The sequence below is a fragment of the Andrographis paniculata genome, unplaced genomic scaffold (genome assembly GCF_009805555.1).
Source record: "Andrographis paniculata isolate CXL003 unplaced genomic scaffold, ASM980555v1 Contig30END, whole genome shotgun sequence".
In the NCBI taxonomy this organism is placed as follows: Eukaryota; Viridiplantae; Streptophyta; class Magnoliopsida; order Lamiales; family Acanthaceae; genus Andrographis; species Andrographis paniculata.
Window position 1 is genome coordinate 847,743 of NW_026137563.1, and position 17,848 is coordinate 865,590.

Genomic DNA, 17,848 nt, shown 5'->3' on the forward strand with positions numbered 1-17,848 from the left:
TCGATCGAACTTTTACTACATTCGATCGAACTTTTACCCCGTACCTACTTTAGGTAACAGAATTCCCAGGCTATCAAAAAATAATAATAATAAGAAAAAATAAAATTCTGATTGTGACCATGAGAATAATAATTGGTGTTGGTCATATACCTATCTATAAATAAATAAATATAAACACAGTAAAGAACACATACAATGTAGACAAACAGTCAAACAGACAAACAGAAGACAATATTATAAATGAATAGCCAATAACTTTCACAAAAGAGTAGAGGCTGGCTGGCTGTATCCTCCCCTCCCCTCCTCTCCCTACCTACCTTCCTAGGCTGACAAATTACACACCACCAAGCAAAACAGTACCATTTATATATATTTATCTTTGGACCTGATCAGGGGCATGGTTGCTGGCAGCAGATGATGATCCTGGCCTCGGACCAGTTAGCATTCCATTGTCGGCAGCAGCTGCTGCAGGTGATGGGGGTGGAGGAGGAGGAGATGATCCCCACTTGCCATCAGATTCTGTAGGTTCTATCACTTTAATGGATCCATCCGTCATTCCAACGGCAAATTGGTTGGGCTCCTGAGGATGCGCTGCAACAACGACCGGGTATACAGCTTGGCTTCTACAGTGCAAAGAAACATATCCAGTCAGGGGATGTAATTCTATCATTCGGAAAGTCATAAAATATTGAATTTGAAACAATAATGCATCACTTTCTTTTATTTAGATTTTCACTGCTCCAAATTGAAAGAAGATTTTCAAAATGAAATTAATATACTGATTAGAGTAACATTAGAAACTGCTGTAGGGAGGTAAATTGTACTTTAAGAAAGAAAATGTTGTAGGCTGAAAAAATGCTAAGAGATATTTTCACCAAAAACAGGAAGTCTGGAAATGAAACTTAGGAAATTGAGAAAATTTTGAACTTTCACTCAAACTGCCTAAGGCATGCTAATGGGGTCGAAAAAAATGAAAAGTAATGAATTTGGGAGCTTCTCACCCATTCAATACAGCCTGGGAAAGATATGCGGATGGAGCAACCCGGCATCTTAATCTTAGAGTATCAGCATCGAAGACTCCAATATTACCGTCACAAAATGAAGCAAAAATAAGCTGGCTGTTGCACGAGTATGTTGCGGATGAAATAGGTGCAGAAATGGGGTCTTGCGGTATCCACTGCAACCAAGAGATTTAAAGAGACATGAATTACAAAAAGCTTGAAGAGAAGACAAGCCAAGTATGATTGATTTACCTGGCGAATACGCTCCATCTTGGAGGCATCATATATTGCTATCTGCGTCTCGTGTGCTACAAGCAGTCGAATTTGGTCTAAATGGAACTGTACCCGAGTGTCACCAGTTGGGGATTTACCAGCAGGCATTTGTATTGGAACTGATTTTCTCTTCTCCCATGTGTCAATACTCCACAAGCAAAGCTGCAAAATTAACAATTGTCAGACCATAAATTCAACCAACCACTCTAGTAGTACACACGTTCTCCCTTCCAAAAAAACTGAATAGTGGTGACATAAATGTTTCAAAATTCTTATGTTTCATAAAGGATCTCAACAGAACTAAAGGAAACACTAACTTGAGCATCGGCACCAGATGACACCAACATGTTGAGGCTGGTGGAGAAGGCTAATCCAGTAATGCGCTTCTGATGTCCTTTCAGTTTTGATTTCACCTATTAAGTTCACATCCAGTTTAGGAAGTAGGAGTTAAACTCATGGTGATTCAATGCCCAAATAAGATTTCTTTCAGCATCACAGAATGGATGAATTTACCTCATCAACCCTAACATTGTAGATGTGAATGGTTGAATCCTCCATTCCAATTGCAATAATGTTGTTATCTTGAGGGTGGAAAGCGAGGAAAGTGGAAGCCGGTGGTGGCGCCATAAATGTTGTCATTACCTTCAAAGATACAGTTTTTTTTTTTCACAATCTTGATAAGAATATGTGTGTGAGCATTTAATATTAAATTTCAAAAGAAATAGAACAAACTATTGATGCACCTTAAAAGTCATCATATTGAACAATGAAACCTTTCCACCAGCAGCTGACATAACATACGAGTCATTCCTCGAAAGCGCTATGCATGGAACTGCTTCCTCGAGGTTAACGCCTGATATGTCATTATTCATAAGAAGACCACTGTTTGGTTGCCAGTGTTGAGGAGTAACATTGGCTGTGGCCTTTAAATAACAGGATATTCCGGCATTAATACATACAATAATCATGGGATACAGGAAATTATAACATATAAAATGCAGTATCTATGTTTGCTAGCTACATAGATGCATAATGATTAATCTTTGTGGTGTATCTATGTGTGTGCTTGTTTGTATATATGCACTTTATTCACCTAACACAATTTAAAGTGTTTATTAGATGATAGCAGGAACTTAAAATTTGTGTACAACTCAACGGGGAGTGTTAGACATTGAACTAAAGTATGCTTGTGATTATTGAGAAACTCTAGACACCAAAAAAGGTAATCAAACATAACAAATATCACTGTTCTGTTACCTTTCCACTTGGATTTTGGTCATTGCGGGCCCATTTCCAAAGCTTTTGGACACCATTTGACCCAAGGGCTAATACGCCAACACCCGAATTTGTATAAAGAAGACGAGCAACCTAGAGAAAAAACAAACTAGATAAAGCATCAATATAGGAAAAGGAAAAGCAGAAAGCAAGAAAACGCAGTTGTCTGGTAGACCTTGTTAGTTGCATCACCACTATCAGGCATGGTTACCATTCGGCACTGATTAGGATCCATAATTTCAGTGAGCTGCCATGGCTTCAGCTTATCATTTACATCATCTGCAACTCTCGGCTTTTCTACGCTTCTAGGCATAGGCTCTACACCATTCTGAAACAAACGACCCAAAAGAGTCAAAACATGAGAAGCAAAATCTGCATGACCTCTCCTTTCCAAGAAGAACTACAGAAAACTATATTGGTATTAATTTTATTAAACTTACAAATAGCAGGCATACGTTCAGAACAAGAGTTGGATATACTTTTTACTTGGCAGAAATTAAGAAGGCCTTATTAGAAAAAAAATGATCTCACTCTTATCAACGAAACAGCAGCAAGATAAATTTTTTTATAAAAAAATGATGGACTTTTGACATACAAGGACTGGAGAGGGCCTGGCAGGCGAGCTTCTCTCTACTTTACAACTCACAGGAGCAGCATTTGGGCCAGAAGATCCAGAAGCCTGTTCAATTATATACAATTGAAAGAAGTATGATGTAGTGTGCAATCATTCAGCTAAATAATATCAGGAAAAATATGGACAAAATGGGAACCTTAATTGCCACTGCTTCCATTGGGGATCTTAATGTTTCAAAAGGTGGTGTTTCAATTGCTCTCAAAGATTTCATGCCAGTAGCATTTGCTAATATTTTGATTCCATTGTCAGCAGTAGTAACGGCTAGCAAATTTCCTTCCTTATTAAATCTCAAGCGTGGAAGAGACTGCATCAAGTTTATCCAACATTAAACTTTTAAATTCTATAAATTGATGCGTACAGGTTAAAATATCTGCAAGGGAACTGTACAATGACAACATATTAAAACTCACCAGAAGACCACCATCTGCATCTGCAGTAGCAATTAAGCTGGTGTTATCCATGTCCCAAAATTTTATTTGGCTATCTTCACCTACAGCCAGAAAGTGATTTTGAGTGGTGTCAAATTGCACAACACCAGTTGACTTCTTTCTAAAGCCAGTATAAGTTCGCTTTATTGCGCCTTCACTTTCATTCCATTCCACCAAAAAGGAATCCCCATCCTTGCCTGTTCCACAGGAGAACAACCTGAAAGGAATGGCTCGGGTGAGGCATCAAGCGATTATGACAAACAATGCATGTACTTCATTCAGACAAATATAATAATGAAAGCCAATAGGCATGCTATAAACAAGCAATGAGAACAAGTAGTCATGCCTGCTTCCATCTGCACTATATAGCATAGTGGTACACCAATGCCCAGGAGCATCATAGTCAACTCTTGATCCCATATTATCATAAAGCCAAGCTTTGATTTTCCCGTCAACAGCAGTTGAAAATATAAACTGCATATATAAGAAGACAAAACATTATTGTACTCAAGAAATCACCTCAATAGTTTCGGATATTAGATAAGGACATTGAAGTGAAAAATTGCAGTAAGTTATTGAAACATGCTATCTTATTTAGAAGTAGTTCTGATATCAAAAGAGGTTGAAGTATTCTAAAATTGAACAGGAAGCACTCATAAAGAAATTTTCTGATTAAATATCCTCAGAAATATCATTTAATAAATTAAACTCTCAGCATGCATGCAAAATCATCATACAGCAAACCAAAACACGATCATCAAAAGACGGTTCAAAATCCGCTTCAAAAAGAGTTTTCCCCATTCTTCTTTTTTATAAAAACTATGTATTAAGTATTACCATGGACCTGATAGGACATTACAGCAAAACAAGGTGAACTCTAAAAAATTGCCCAGGTTTATAGACACTACAAAACTTTATTGGTGAAAAGTCTCATGTGAACTGAAAATATGGCTTCTGGTTATAGCTTTCAGAAGAAAAACAAACAAGGGAAATCTTTTTAGAGGGCCCACAAATACTTCATGAAGTTTGTCTGCTACAAGCAAACACGGAATAACAAATCTCAGAGGATCGTTGAAGATCTCACCCGGGATTGCATCAGCAAAAAATTAGGAATGTAAGGTGAAGAAAGGCAATAGAAATTTAATGTCTTTTAAAAAATATATTTGAAAAATATTGGCTTGAGGCCTGTGCAAATTCTGTGTAAAAAGAGCCATTATTATTACAGAACAAGTGACCATCAATGAGTTTCCCTTCAATTAAATTATGCGACATTATTTCATACCTGAATATTCTCTTTCTGGTGAGGACATATAGAATAAACAGGTGCTTCATGCCCTTCAAAGTTGAATAATTTCCTTCCATTTAAATCCCAAACCTGTACCAAATGTGGCCCCCAATTTTAGAGGAATAATTCAAACACACATTTCAGAAAGAAATTCAAAGCATTTCCATTCACCTTTATCAACTTATCATCCCCACATGTCACAACACAAAGCTGCTTATTGGGGTGAGCAAAAGCAATGTCATTCACCCCACCTGCATGTGCATCTATCTGCAGAACAAAATGAAAATTAGAACTCTTAATTCAGAGTTTGGGATTCTTACCAACAAGTTACCATGCAACATACCTCCTTGTGTTCTCGTAAATCATTGGGCCCCGCATATGCATACAAATGGATCAAATGCTTGGAAAAAGCAGCTCCTACAAAAATGAAAATTCATACTTGGTATAGACTTTCTAACTAGAGCAGGATATATTATTTTTAAATTATTACCGCAGAAAGTCCCATCTGGGCTCCAGGTAACTCGGTTCACCGAAAATGGTGCATCCTTGGCTGTAGAAGCCTGTCAGTACATAGACAAACAGGGATAAATAATAAAAAGAATAAAGATATAAACTAGTTAGATACGAATAGTTATACAAGCAACCGATTAGATTTGATATAATTGAGGAGGCCAACAAATACAAAGTGAAATAGTACCAAAAAATCAATTTCAGAAGATCTATATACCTGGAATGTTAATGTGCAAGCTTGTACATCCCAAATTTTGAAAGGTTTTGAACCTAGCTTCTCTCTCATTGCAGCCTCCCACAGAGTTATCTCGCCATTATTGCAGCCAACTGTTGGCATCTCATGTTCAGCAACAAAAAAAAAAACAAACAAATTTTGAGAAGCTAATGTATATTACAAGGGTAAGTAGACGGCATTATTGAATACATTTCCAGAGACACACACACAACATAAAAAAACAGGAACTGAGTTTCAGATACACAGTACCAAGAAGTAATGTATGATGTGATGGATGAAATTCCAAGCTTGTCACAGCAGATCCCTGATGCAGCGTAAAAGCAACAGTTCTGGGCAAGTCATCCAGGGACCAAGATGGCTGCTGTCGAACTGTAGGGTATGTAACCTCTTCAACTGCAGGAGTAGGACGAAGACGCTTCATCAATTGGTCGTGATCAGCACTCTGATACTCGACTACACCAAGAGTCGCTGGAGTACTTGGGCGCTTCAAAATAGAACCTACTTAAAAAAGCAAAAACAGCTACTAGTAAATTTTGATGATTATCAATTATTACTGTCTACATTGTCCTGGTTTAGGACATTAAGTCTCGGAACATATAGTGTCCTCCGGCTTCTTAATAATCATCTTAACAGAATTCACATTTTCAAATGCTGTTGGTGATCAACAACACACTTACTTTGATTATGTGGGACAGGTAATGATGTTGCTGTAACAACTGCTGCTTGAACAGATGAGGTTGCTGCTGCATTTGCCATCCACCCAGCTAAAGCATTGGCATTAGCTGCTGCACCAGGTGGGAAAGGCTGCTAATAATGAACAGAAAAGGGTACAAGTACACAATTATCCCTCTTATCCACAATTAGTAAAGAAGAAAAGCTTGTGAGAGTGAAATGATTAATGAAACAACTAATGGAGTGAAAAGGCTCACCCCATGTGCTCCAAGTGGTGCATAGGCAGCAGGCTTTGAAACTCCAGCTGTTGGAAGACTAACAGGAGCAGGTGCAAGAGCCCCATTTGGCGGAGTGCATGTATGGTCAGTAAATAAGGTTTTAATGTCTGGGTTCGGCCGAGGATTTTTACAGAGCTGGTGCTGCCAATTCAGACTGCAAACAAACAAAACCAAACATCCTTATGTGGCACAAAGAAAAATGTACTGTGAAAGTTGACAAAAAGGACAAACATAACTTGCACTATCAGGTGGAAAGAAATAAAGTATGCGACAGTAATACGTGTGTGTGTGTGTGCGCGCGCCTCTGTGTGGCAACAGAAAGGACTGAACAAAGAATACATGTTGAGTCAGAACTACTATACCTTTGATTAACAAGGGTTCTCAATCTTGATGACCTCAAAGTAGGAAAAACAAGCTTTTCACGGAAAAGCGGATTTGCTTCAATTAACTTTTTGAGCTCTAGCAACATTATATTACGAGCAGTCTTAGTGTCACCATATTTGGAAAGCTGCTCATTTTCCCTGCCAAGAACAAACATGAGAACTGTTTGAAAATTGGAAGGCCTTCCAAACAAAAATTTCCACCAGAATAAACAATTAACACATTTCTTCAAATAATATATATATACAAGAATTCAAGGTTTATCCAATTTGTTGCAAAAGAGCATTTTATTTGCTTGCTTTGAAGAATTACAACTAATTCAACCACTAGATGAGGCAGCTCCCAGGTTATTCATTGCAATACAAAAAGGTAAAAGATCTGATAATCAGAAAAGGAATTTTAGATGCACAAACACAGATCCCCATTTATTGCTAAAGCAGGGGACCAATGTCATTATTCTCTTACATTTCCTTTCTATTTTTTCTTGTAATGTGTGCCTAGTTTCTTCCCTCCCCATCCCATCAAGCCACACGATAGTTTTACATTGCATTGATTTATGAGTTAATAAGTAAATAAGTAAATAAAGGTCCTATAAGGTGATGCCTGGCATCTGAACTTCTTTGAGAACAAATCATCCACCCCTTCAAGAAGAAAGGGGCCAAACAGAGGACTTTCATGCAGGAATACATTTAGAATCAAGATGTATCCCCAAAGCATTAATTTGCCAACATAATCAACCCATTCAATCATAACATGACCAGCAAAGCTCTACCAAGGAAGCAGTAGGCACTTGCCAACACTCTGTTTACTTCATATATGACAACATGTCCTCGAAAATAAATTAAATAACTTCCTCTGTGTATGCAAAGCAGTTTTCAACATAATATGGTAAGTATGAGCACATTCATAAATGGTGTGCAGTGTCAGGGTGCAGGCCAACTGCCATTCTAATTCTAGACCCATGCTAATAGGCTCGTACGTGGCATAGGTATGGTTTGCAAGCCATGCACCTTATGCATATGTGGGTGTGGGGACGCGTAATTGGAAAGGAAGCTGCTTCTTTCTCACTACAAAGAGACACGCCTTTTTAAGAAAATAAACAGAAATTTTAATTGCAGAGGATCCAGATTAGTATCTTCATTTTATTTTATTTTATTTTTTATTATTTTTTTGCATTTTCATTTTCTAGGTAATTTGAACCCTTTTTGCCTTCCTTCACTAAGTTTTCATTATTTCTTTCATTTGAATACCTGCTTGATAATGCATTTTTATCTTCAACCTTGAAAGGTTTCTTTTCACCTTTAATGTTCTATTTTCGGGACTGCATTGCAAGTTTTGTGTATTTTCTTGCTTAACTGTATTTCTTTCTATTTAATCCCCCTGTTTTCGTAACAGTTTCTGGAACTTACAGGAACAGTACTTCTATGTTTCCTGTTTTAATGCCAATTGCATGTAAATCAATATTCAAGCATTTCAAGAAGCTACTTTCATAACCATAAAATACATTGATACTGTGGCTGCTTCGATGATTATTCATACCTCATACTTAACCAGAATCAAATTATATATAGGTAGTAGGAATTCATGATTTGTGTATAATTTTACTGCAATGAGAATTTAACTCTTTTAAGAATAACCACTCATCTCATTCATGCAATTACAATTAAAGGTTAAAACATAAAATTGAAAAGTCTCAACTCATTGATCATCATATAATGATTAAGATATTATTCAATGCCTGTCTCTTCTACTTAAAGTTAACTTCCTCTATGTATGAAAAGGCAATGTGCAATACCTGAAATTTCCAAGTGTTAACAACTGAGTAATTTCCTTGTAGAGATCTTCATTGAATGTTGAAAACACTTTCAAGTCATTCACCAATATATCAACTGCCTTTGCTTTGTCTTGCCTGACAATGATAGATAAGATTGGAAGACAAAAGTAAGGAACAGAGAACACAAAGTGAGCCAACTTAAGTGTTAATTACTAAACTACAATCGCATAGAAAAGAGCCCAACAAAGATCAGATTATAGAGTACCGATCAAGAGCTTCGAGATACTTCTGCTTTCTTATTTCAAAAAATATCTTCATAGAGTATCTATTGTCATCAACTTTAGTGAAACCGGACAAGTACTTCTCAACTTCCTCCCATTCACCAGCTTGCACTTTCTCCTCAAAGAACTTCATGTTGAAGAAAAATCCTGATTCTTGCTCAAGTCTGCAAAATGAGAACCCCTTTAGGACCCACAAACTTAAGCGTTACCAGTAAAACACATAGCGTAAAAGAATGGTTTCACAGGCTCCAGAAATATGACAGCTACACATACCGAAGGGCAACAAGGAGACCCTTGAAAAAAACGTATCATTACTACAGTACCTACTTTGCAACTCACTGCAGCAGCACTTCTTGTTCCAATGTAATGATACCTCAAGTTCATATTCAATTTTCATTGAGTTCCTGTTTCTGACTAATCCTATCTCAACAAGGTTCCAGTTCAAACTTCTCAGTAATTCAAACAAATTGGCAGATTCACTTATAAATTTAAACCTCATAAACTACTCCATAGATATATAACCAATTAACTGTTCTGCATGTCCTTCCTTCATCATATTTACAAACTCAAAACATAACAACAATCCTCAACCTATAAATTAATCTTTATTGCCATGTTCCTCGTTCCAATAATACAATCTTCCAAACTAATCCTAAGCAAGTAAAACCAGAAACAATTCATCATAACAAACACATACACACATATGTACGAACGCAAAATTTTAGGGAAAAAGGAAAGTAAAAAATTATTTTAAAAAAAAAAAAAAAAAAAAGACACACACCATGAAAGCAGGGAGTATTTAAATTAAAAATAAATTCTAAAAAATAATAAAAAAAATAAAAACTACATACTTGTGAACCGACTCCTTAAATTTCTCCTCTTCGAGGAACTGAAGAATTAAGAAAACCAATTCCCTGCTCAGCGACGACATTTCCGACCTCAAATTCCACAAATCAGCCCGAATTCGACAGATCGATACCCCCTAGAAAACAAATCCCACCCCTTCACCGACGACCCCTCCTCCCGATACACTTTTCGCTTCCTCGTTCTAGGGTTTCTCTAAAAACACAACCTATGATGAGAAAGCCGAGTAGAAATAGAATAAAGAGCGTACTTCCTATCTGAATTGCACATATATATATGCACAGACATATATAGATATAGAGAGAGGGAGAGAGAGACAGAGATGTGAGTTCTAGAGAGAGAGAGAAAGTAGAAAAGAAGGTGGTGGTGGGGAAAAAATGAATTGGTCGTTGCGTTTGGCAGGAGTCTATCTTTTACCACTGACTTATCACCCATAATTAAGATCACTTATCATAAGTACATCTACTTATCACAGATAACCCATTTCGCTTATCTGACGCATTATCGCTCATTGAGAAGAGGAAAGGAATGTGTGGTTGGCGGATTTGAAATGATAGATTTAAATCCAGTTAAATTTAGGACTTCAGTTACAGGCGGTACTCGTGTCGCTTTCACGATTTTAATAGATATTAATAATTCGCACTAAAATCGTGTTTCTCGAGAACTGGGCGTGAACTCAACTCTTACATATGTTTTAATTTTTTTGTGCAGTAGTTGTAACGGAAATTTTTTTCATTAATATTATTTCTTATTTGAAATATTATAGTATTAAAATATTAAATATTTTAGTACTATAAGAATTCAAATAATTTTTTTTTTTTGTTACTTTTGTAATTTTGAACTATCTTGTGTTGATCTTACAAGTTTGAAACTGTCCACATTTAATATCAGATTTTTAAGAAAGTAGGGTGTAATAAACTAAAATTAGATTCCTTGTATTTAGATCTTTGACATTATTTAATTTTCGTAAATTAAATTTATAACAAAGATAAGATATTATGCATCTTCGAATGTCTAAAAATATCAATGGCTAAAATTAATAAAATGAAATATGTGCTTTTTTATCTTGTTATATTTAATTAATACTTATGGCATTTATTTTATAGCAGAGTTTCTAAAGTAATTTATTACAAATTTTGTTTCTATTGATTTATGTCTAAGACTTTTATGTCTTTAAATTTTTCTTAACTTTTTTTTCAGATTTCATAGTTATACAAAATCCCCTTTAGGATAATTATGTCATGTATTTTTGTCTATTAACTATGTGTATATTTTATTTATAATAAAATAATTGTATTTTTTTACAAAAGTATTATTATCATTTTAATAAATAATAATTAATTCGTAGTTAACTTTTTTATTGACTTCATAACCTTTTTATTGATTTTTAACTTTATTTTTTACCCACTGTATTTTTACACTAAAATACAACAGTATGGTATTCAAAGCTCAATGGAATAAGTAATTTTTTCTTTAAAAAAATAAATAAATAAATAATACTGAAATAAAAAGTTAATTCAGAGTTACAAAAGAAAAGTCCAAATTGATGACTACACAATTTAAAAATGCCATAGCAAAAGTCGCATAAACAATCAATTTTTATTACATCTAACTGATTTTATTAATTCAAAAACCAAATTCTTTTATGATATAAGTAAACGACTTCATTCATCTATAATTGTATGACATATACATTGACAAATAATAAATAATTAATTACTATTTTTTTATATTTATTTATTATTTTTTATTAATTATTTAATAATTTGTTCATAATACCAATATTTTATTTTTATACTAATTTATTTTTATATTAAAATACTTTTATTCATTAATTTTTTATGTTTCAACAATATGACATAAAAGCCCAACATGAATTACTCTTTCTCTCCTTAAAAATTTATTTTTTTTATTTTGGCTCGATTTATAACAAAATATTTATTTATTTATTTTAATAACAATATTATATATCTAACGTTACAAATTTTATTATAATTTATAATATATATATATTTTTTTGTTATCTTCTTCTTCACCCACCTGCTCTGCCCCGGTCACGGTGAAGTTCAGATATATATTTTTCAAATGTTTCAAATGAAATAATAAAAAATGCTAACCGCCGGTTCGACCAGGCGGTTTACGGTTCGAACCGAAGAACCGGCGGTTCCAACCGCCCGTTCGAGTCTTCATATAATTAGGGTCTTGTGTCCCACATCGAAAATCATTCAATCGGAGGGCACAGGCGTGACCCTTATAAGGACGATGTGAGGCACATGTAGAGGCTAACCCGTCCTGTCGGGGGTGCTTTGGCGACTCGCTAATGATCGTATAGAGACGGCGGGTCGTGCCGACACCCACGAACGTGCGAACACAATTTCTTACGGCGAGTCAGTTGCCGCCCTACTTCGGCGGTGACTGGCTCGTCAATTTTTGGACGCCCCCAATGCTTAGTTGGGGGCTCCCACTTATCCTTTCAATTGATGCACAGCCTGATTTTGTGGATTTGAACAATTGGATCCTTTGTTTTATTGTCTTAGTTTTCAAAGAGATGTTCTTATTTTATGTGTTTTCTCAGTGTTTGATGTGTTGTTTTAGGAGATTTTCTGGTTAGGATGCTTTTAGTGAGAGATTTATGAGTTTTTGACACGACGAAACGATTTATTAAGATGCTTTATATATTGATGTTGTTTGGAATGTGAACTGCGGCTTCTGCGTCAATAGTCGGTGTTTATTCTGGATAGATCTAGAGGCTTCTCTGTGTTTGTTGAGATCCTACGTGCTCATCTATGGTGATTAGAACGACAATAAACTTTGTTGATTTACTAATAAAATGCAACCAAGTTCTAGGTAACCTGTAATTGACTGCTTTCTCTTTATCTTCCTGAATCACACAATATATTGGTCGATAGCGAAACGTCTGGAAGCCCTGGGTGAGTGTTTGACAACTTCAACATAGGGAATAGCATTGAATAAAGCTCCTAATTGATAATTTGTTTTATGTCATTCCTGGTTCAATGATTCTCCCACTGTGTTTGTCCTTTTTAATTGATTAATTGTGGAAAACTGGCTTACACTTGCCCTTTGTTATGCTATTGTTTCAGGAATCTCTGTATGTTTTTGCTTCATCATGATTGCTCCTAAACCGCAAAGATTGTTTTGAGCCTCATTGTTATAGATAAATTAGATCAAATCTGCTAAGGTTGTTCTTCTCAAGTGGCTAGTAGTTGCACCGTTGTTTCACATACTCTATGCTCCTATAACTTTTTCGTATTGCCGATTTTCGGGGAAGTTAAGAACGGTGGAGAGAATGTTTGTTTTGTTACTATTACTCTGTTGAGTAATTGCCAATGTGCTATTTCTGAATGCAGTAATATACTCATAAGTTTGGATTGTATTTACTCGAAACTTGGAAGTGTTATGGCTTAAAGTGATTATTTCGACAGAGGAATCGAATTCAAATTGATTTAATCTCGACGAAATAGTAAATAATTTGATGTGGATCAATGATATGCTGACCCTCACTTGTTTGTTTATAGATATAGTGAATGATTTCTTGCTAAATGAAGATGTGTTATGTTCATGTAGATTGGAAAGGCATTTGGCTGTATGTTCTGCACACTACTCACTCTGCTATGATTTATTTGCATCATTTTAAACTTATCTCATTAATTACCAAAGCTTATGCAATATTTTCATCCCAAATTGAGCTTATTTTTTCAGTATTGTGTACTGTTTTAGTCTCTGCTGTATTGCCTCTATGTGGAAGGACTCTTGGGAATGGATTATATAATTCGTTAATCAATTTGAAATTTTATTTTTTAGAACATCAAGTTATCTCGAAAATTCGCAGAACAATTTCACCTATGTATTTCAAATAATTTTCTTAAAATAAAATTTTTTTGTTCTATGGTATAACATTTAACATTCAGTCTTTATTCCTAATGCAATAGCCACGGACAAAAAAGTACTTGTTTGGAGGAATGAATTTTAGTTTGAGATTTAAACAATTTTATAAATAGATATTTATGTAATATTTTAAATTTAAAATTAATTTTTAGTATAATAAAAAATAGAAAATACGATTGTTTGATTTTTGAAGAGAAATATTTGAAGGAATATAAAAAATTTTGTAAAATTTTATTGACGAACACACCTGTGGAGAACTTCGTTGGGCAGGGCATTAATTAACCAAACCGACTTTGGTTGTTTTCATGTAAATAACATTATTTGATTTGTATTATTTATAATTTATTTAAAATATTAAATTTAATTTTTATTTTTATTTTTTTGTGCTTTTTAGTATTATTTAAAAAATTATATTTAAAATATTGTATCATTTTTATTTATATTATATTAAATAATTATCCAACTTTATTATAATATTTTTAAATTTAAAATTCTAACAAAAAATGCTCCATTTTATTTTATTTATTGTAAAAAAATATTAAAATTAATTATCATTTATACTAATTAATAAAATACTCTGCTCCATTTTATTTTATTTATATTTTATGTCAATTTTTTTTTGAAAAATGATTATTCATCTTAATTTTATTTTAATTTTTTTAATAAATTTTTTAATTTTAATTAAATTAATTAGTTATCTTAATATTAATTTATAATGATTTATATTATATGTTAATTATTTTTATTAATATATTTTTAATTATCTACTAATATACTTATTCTAAATTTTCGTGTTGATTAAGACATCCAATGTGGGACGGAGGTAGTATTATATTTTATTTTACTAAAAAAAAATAGTGATTTTTCTGTCCCAAAAGAGTTGTCTTGTTTTTTCATTTTAGTCTGTTTCAAAATAATTGTCTTATTTTTTTATTTAGTAATTATGTTTCTCACTTTATAACAACATTATTTCTACTTTTTAAAACTATCTCTACTTATTACTCTAATTTACTTTTTAAAATCCTTAAAAAAATAAAGGTATTTTAGTCTTTTATATTTTATTTTATATTATTTTTAATTAAATATTATTAATTTTTAATTCTCGTGTCAAATTCATGGCTCTTTAAATTAAGACTAATAGAGTATATTTCATTAAAATAATAATAATCCAAATTTATTTTATGTTTACATTATTATTTTGTGTCGTTGATTGACAGACAGTTGGAACAAAACAGGATATGCAGCATATCTTTGGAAGTCTGTGATAGTATCTTATCTCAGATATGGACACTTGCTATATTATTTACTGACAAATTTACAATAATGAATTTATTTTTATGTGATTTTAAACTTTAATTAATACTCCCTCCGTCTTACATATCATGTCTATATTGTCGTTTCAGTCCGTCCTATATATCATATCACTTTTCTTTTTCGAAAAATAATTACACATTTTAATCTCATTTTAAATTTTTTAATTTTATGTTTTTAAAAAATTTTAATTAAACTAATTTGTTATCTTAATCTTAAATTATAATTATTTATATTATCGGATAATCATTTTCACTAATACATTTTTAATTAGCTACTAATTACACCTCTCCTAAAATACCGTGTCTACAGTGTAGCAGACACGGTACGTGGGACGGAGGTAGTATTACTTATAAAATTTTAATAAAAAAAATATATATCTTTTTATAAAATATTATGTTAGAAAATATTACTTAAATAAAAATTATAAATTAATATATATTTTTAAATCAATTTAAAATTACAATCAAATAAACTTAATAATCTCTTTGTGTCCTAATTTACTTTTTTATTCTTATATTTGTAATACATATAAAAATAAATAGTATTTTTTCCGTCATGCAAATAGATGCTCATTTGACTGTGCACGAGTTTTAATAAAAATGAGTAATAATAGTTAATTTTTCATTTTATAGTAAAAAATAGTACAAAGTGGAATAATTTTTTACAAATAAGAATATTTTTTTTTGATAACAATTCAAAAAAAAAATGGACATAGATTTGAATGATAGGGGAAGTAGTATTTTATTAATTAATAAAAATATATAATTTTAATAATACCTGTATTATTTAATATAGGAATTTGAATAAAAGCAATTTTGAGATTAGGTCATATGAAAAAGGCGTTATATATTCATTAATTTATTTCAATTCATATTAGTAAATAAATCCTACTCCAAAGGCTTCATCGCTCTCATGTGTATCAGTAATCAGTATGGATGTCAGAACTTTTTTTTTTTTTTTTTTTTTTTGTTTGCTTGGAGAAAAATAAATTTATAAACAATTGTGGTTATTTTGTATGTCAAATAAAAAAAATAAAATTAAACATGTGAAGTATTAGAATTGCTGGTGGGCTGAATATATTTTATTTTCAAGTGTTTGGCCAAGCACCTATTAATTGACTATAAGCATAATTGAAATAGAATAAGTCAAATTGGTTTTGTTTTTGTAAGAATTTGATTGTAATTCTTTTTTATCTGGTTAGCCTAGTGTGACTCGCCTGTCGGGTTTAATTTACATGGTATTAGTCAGGGCTGACAAAAATTAATTCAATCCGGACCTGACATGAAATAGTTGGGTTTGGATTGAGATTTTCGACTCAATTAATAATTGGGTCAAATCCGTTTAACCCATTTAATTAAATAGGTCAGGTTCCTGAAAATAACCCGTCTAACCTGTTTAATTAATATTATTTTAAATTTAAATATATTTTAAAAATTTTTATCAATACAATTTAATATTTATGGTCAATTTTATAAAATTAAACAATAAAAAATAAATGATTGCGCTTTGAGTATTGTAGTGTTTGTTAATTCAATTCTTGAATATCAGTTTCATAATATGAATAAATAATTTTTTGCTTTAATATGTATATATTATGTATTTGAAAATTTTATTAGTATAAATTGTAATTTTAAATTAAAATTTAAAATTTTTAGATTTAAACGGGTTATATAAGTCAATTCAGGTTGACCGATTAATAAAATGTCAGATTAAGGTCGCAAATATCAACTCATTTAATTAAATAGGTCAAGTTCAGGTCAAGGGTTTTGTAACCCGTTTAAGTTGACCCAAACTTGAAACCCGACCTAATCCGTTTGCCAGCCCTAGTATTAGGTTCGATTAGGGGTTTATCCAATGCGCACTTTTGGATAGCGATTGCTGGTTCAAAAAAGAGAGAGAGAGAAAAATTATCTTAAGTGGCATTTTTTTTTAAAAAAAAAGAAGTAAATAATTAATCAATATTTTATTTTATAATTTTTAAAAATATACTATTTAAAATATTTCAATCATTTTTTTTTTATTTTTTTATATGACTGTAGAAATCGCATCTATTATCCAAAAATGTGGGTAAATTTTCAATCGGATCTAATACTATACAAATTAAGTCTAACTGACAACAATATATTTAATGAATAATTATAAAATAATTTTAAAAACACATGAAAACAAGTACAATTTTATTTCTAGAAAAAGTATTTAACATGCACATGATGACTTTAAAGCTGATGTCATAATATTCCATATTTGAATAACTATGAAAATTTTGATGACATTTTTTCTTCTTCCAAAAATTTACAATATAATGTTATAATTTATAATAAACACATTTTAAGTACAAATACCGTATAATATTTGATAATTATTCCACTAAAATTTTTAAATTATGTTCATTTAATAAACACTTGTCTCTTAAAAATATTTAATGAATAAAATTAAGACCTTTTATTTTTGTTTTTTTTAATTAAAAACGACATGTATTTGAAATGATAAAAATTAAAAACAAAAAAATTTAAATTACACAATTATATATAATTAAGAAATTTAAGGGAAGAGCGTTGTGATCATTTCAATTTATTGATAACAATAATAGTGTCACAGACACGAATTAATTTTTTATTTAAAGATGCCCAGACATAATTTTATATGATGACATCTTATTTAATTTTTTAATTAAGATTAAGAGAGATATTTGGACTGTACCTCTAGCCAATTTTTCTTACCGATAATGCATATGCTA

General features: G+C 32.1%; 1 protein-coding gene and 1 long non-coding RNA gene across 5 annotated transcripts; one reads left to right on the top strand and one right to left on the bottom strand.

The window, feature by feature from the left end:
- Positions 1–120: 120 nt before the first annotated feature.
- On the bottom strand, positions 121–10,267 carry LOC127246299 (topless-related protein 3-like). Of its 4 annotated transcripts, none has more exons than XM_051267575.1 (24): positions 9,879–10,267; positions 9,012–9,191; positions 8,768–8,881; positions 6,954–7,112; positions 6,571–6,745; positions 6,319–6,445; positions 5,891–6,142; positions 5,624–5,733; positions 5,387–5,456; positions 5,240–5,313; positions 5,068–5,163; positions 4,894–4,986; positions 3,958–4,085; positions 3,594–3,828; positions 3,320–3,487; positions 3,145–3,228; positions 2,725–2,877; positions 2,532–2,642; positions 2,018–2,197; positions 1,788–1,916; positions 1,592–1,687; positions 1,254–1,436; positions 1,002–1,177; positions 121–623 (listed from the first exon to the last, which is right to left on the bottom strand). In XM_051267575.1, the coding sequence occupies exons 1-24, from the start codon at positions 9,956–9,958 to the stop codon at positions 374–376; spliced, it is 3,423 nt and encodes a 1,140-aa protein (XP_051123532.1). In that variant the 5' UTR covers positions 9,959–10,267; the 3' UTR covers positions 121–373. The 4 variants fall into 4 exon arrangements, with proteins under 4 accessions (XP_051123532.1, XP_051123531.1, XP_051123530.1 ...); XM_051267574.1 differs by having other exon boundaries at positions 5,891–6,139; positions 6,319–6,448; XM_051267573.1 differs by having other exon boundaries at positions 6,319–6,448.
- A 1,857-nt stretch (positions 10,268–12,124) lies between these two features.
- On the top strand, positions 12,125–13,285 carry LOC127246216 (uncharacterized). The gene is made up of 2 exons (XR_007837706.1): positions 12,125–12,821; positions 12,993–13,285. It is a non-coding gene; the product is annotated as an uncharacterized LOC127246216 (long non-coding RNA).
- Positions 13,286–17,848: the final 4,563 nt, after the last annotated feature.

What these genes read in the sequence shown, in the direction of transcription:
- LOC127246299 (XM_051267573.1), bottom strand. Translation starts at nt 9,958, where the DNA reads ATGTCGTCGCTGAGCAGGGAATTGGTTTTCTTAATTCTTCAGTTCCTC. An exon ending in TATAGTGCAGATGGAAGCAG is followed by an intron (nt 3,829 to 3,957) that starts GCATGACTACTT and finishes CATTCCTTTCAG; the next exon opens with GTTGTTCTCCTGTGGAACAG. An exon ending in TCAATATGATGACTTTTAAG is followed by an intron (nt 1,917 to 2,017) that starts GTGCATCAATAG and finishes GTATCTTTGAAG; the next exon opens with GTAATGACAACATTTATGGC.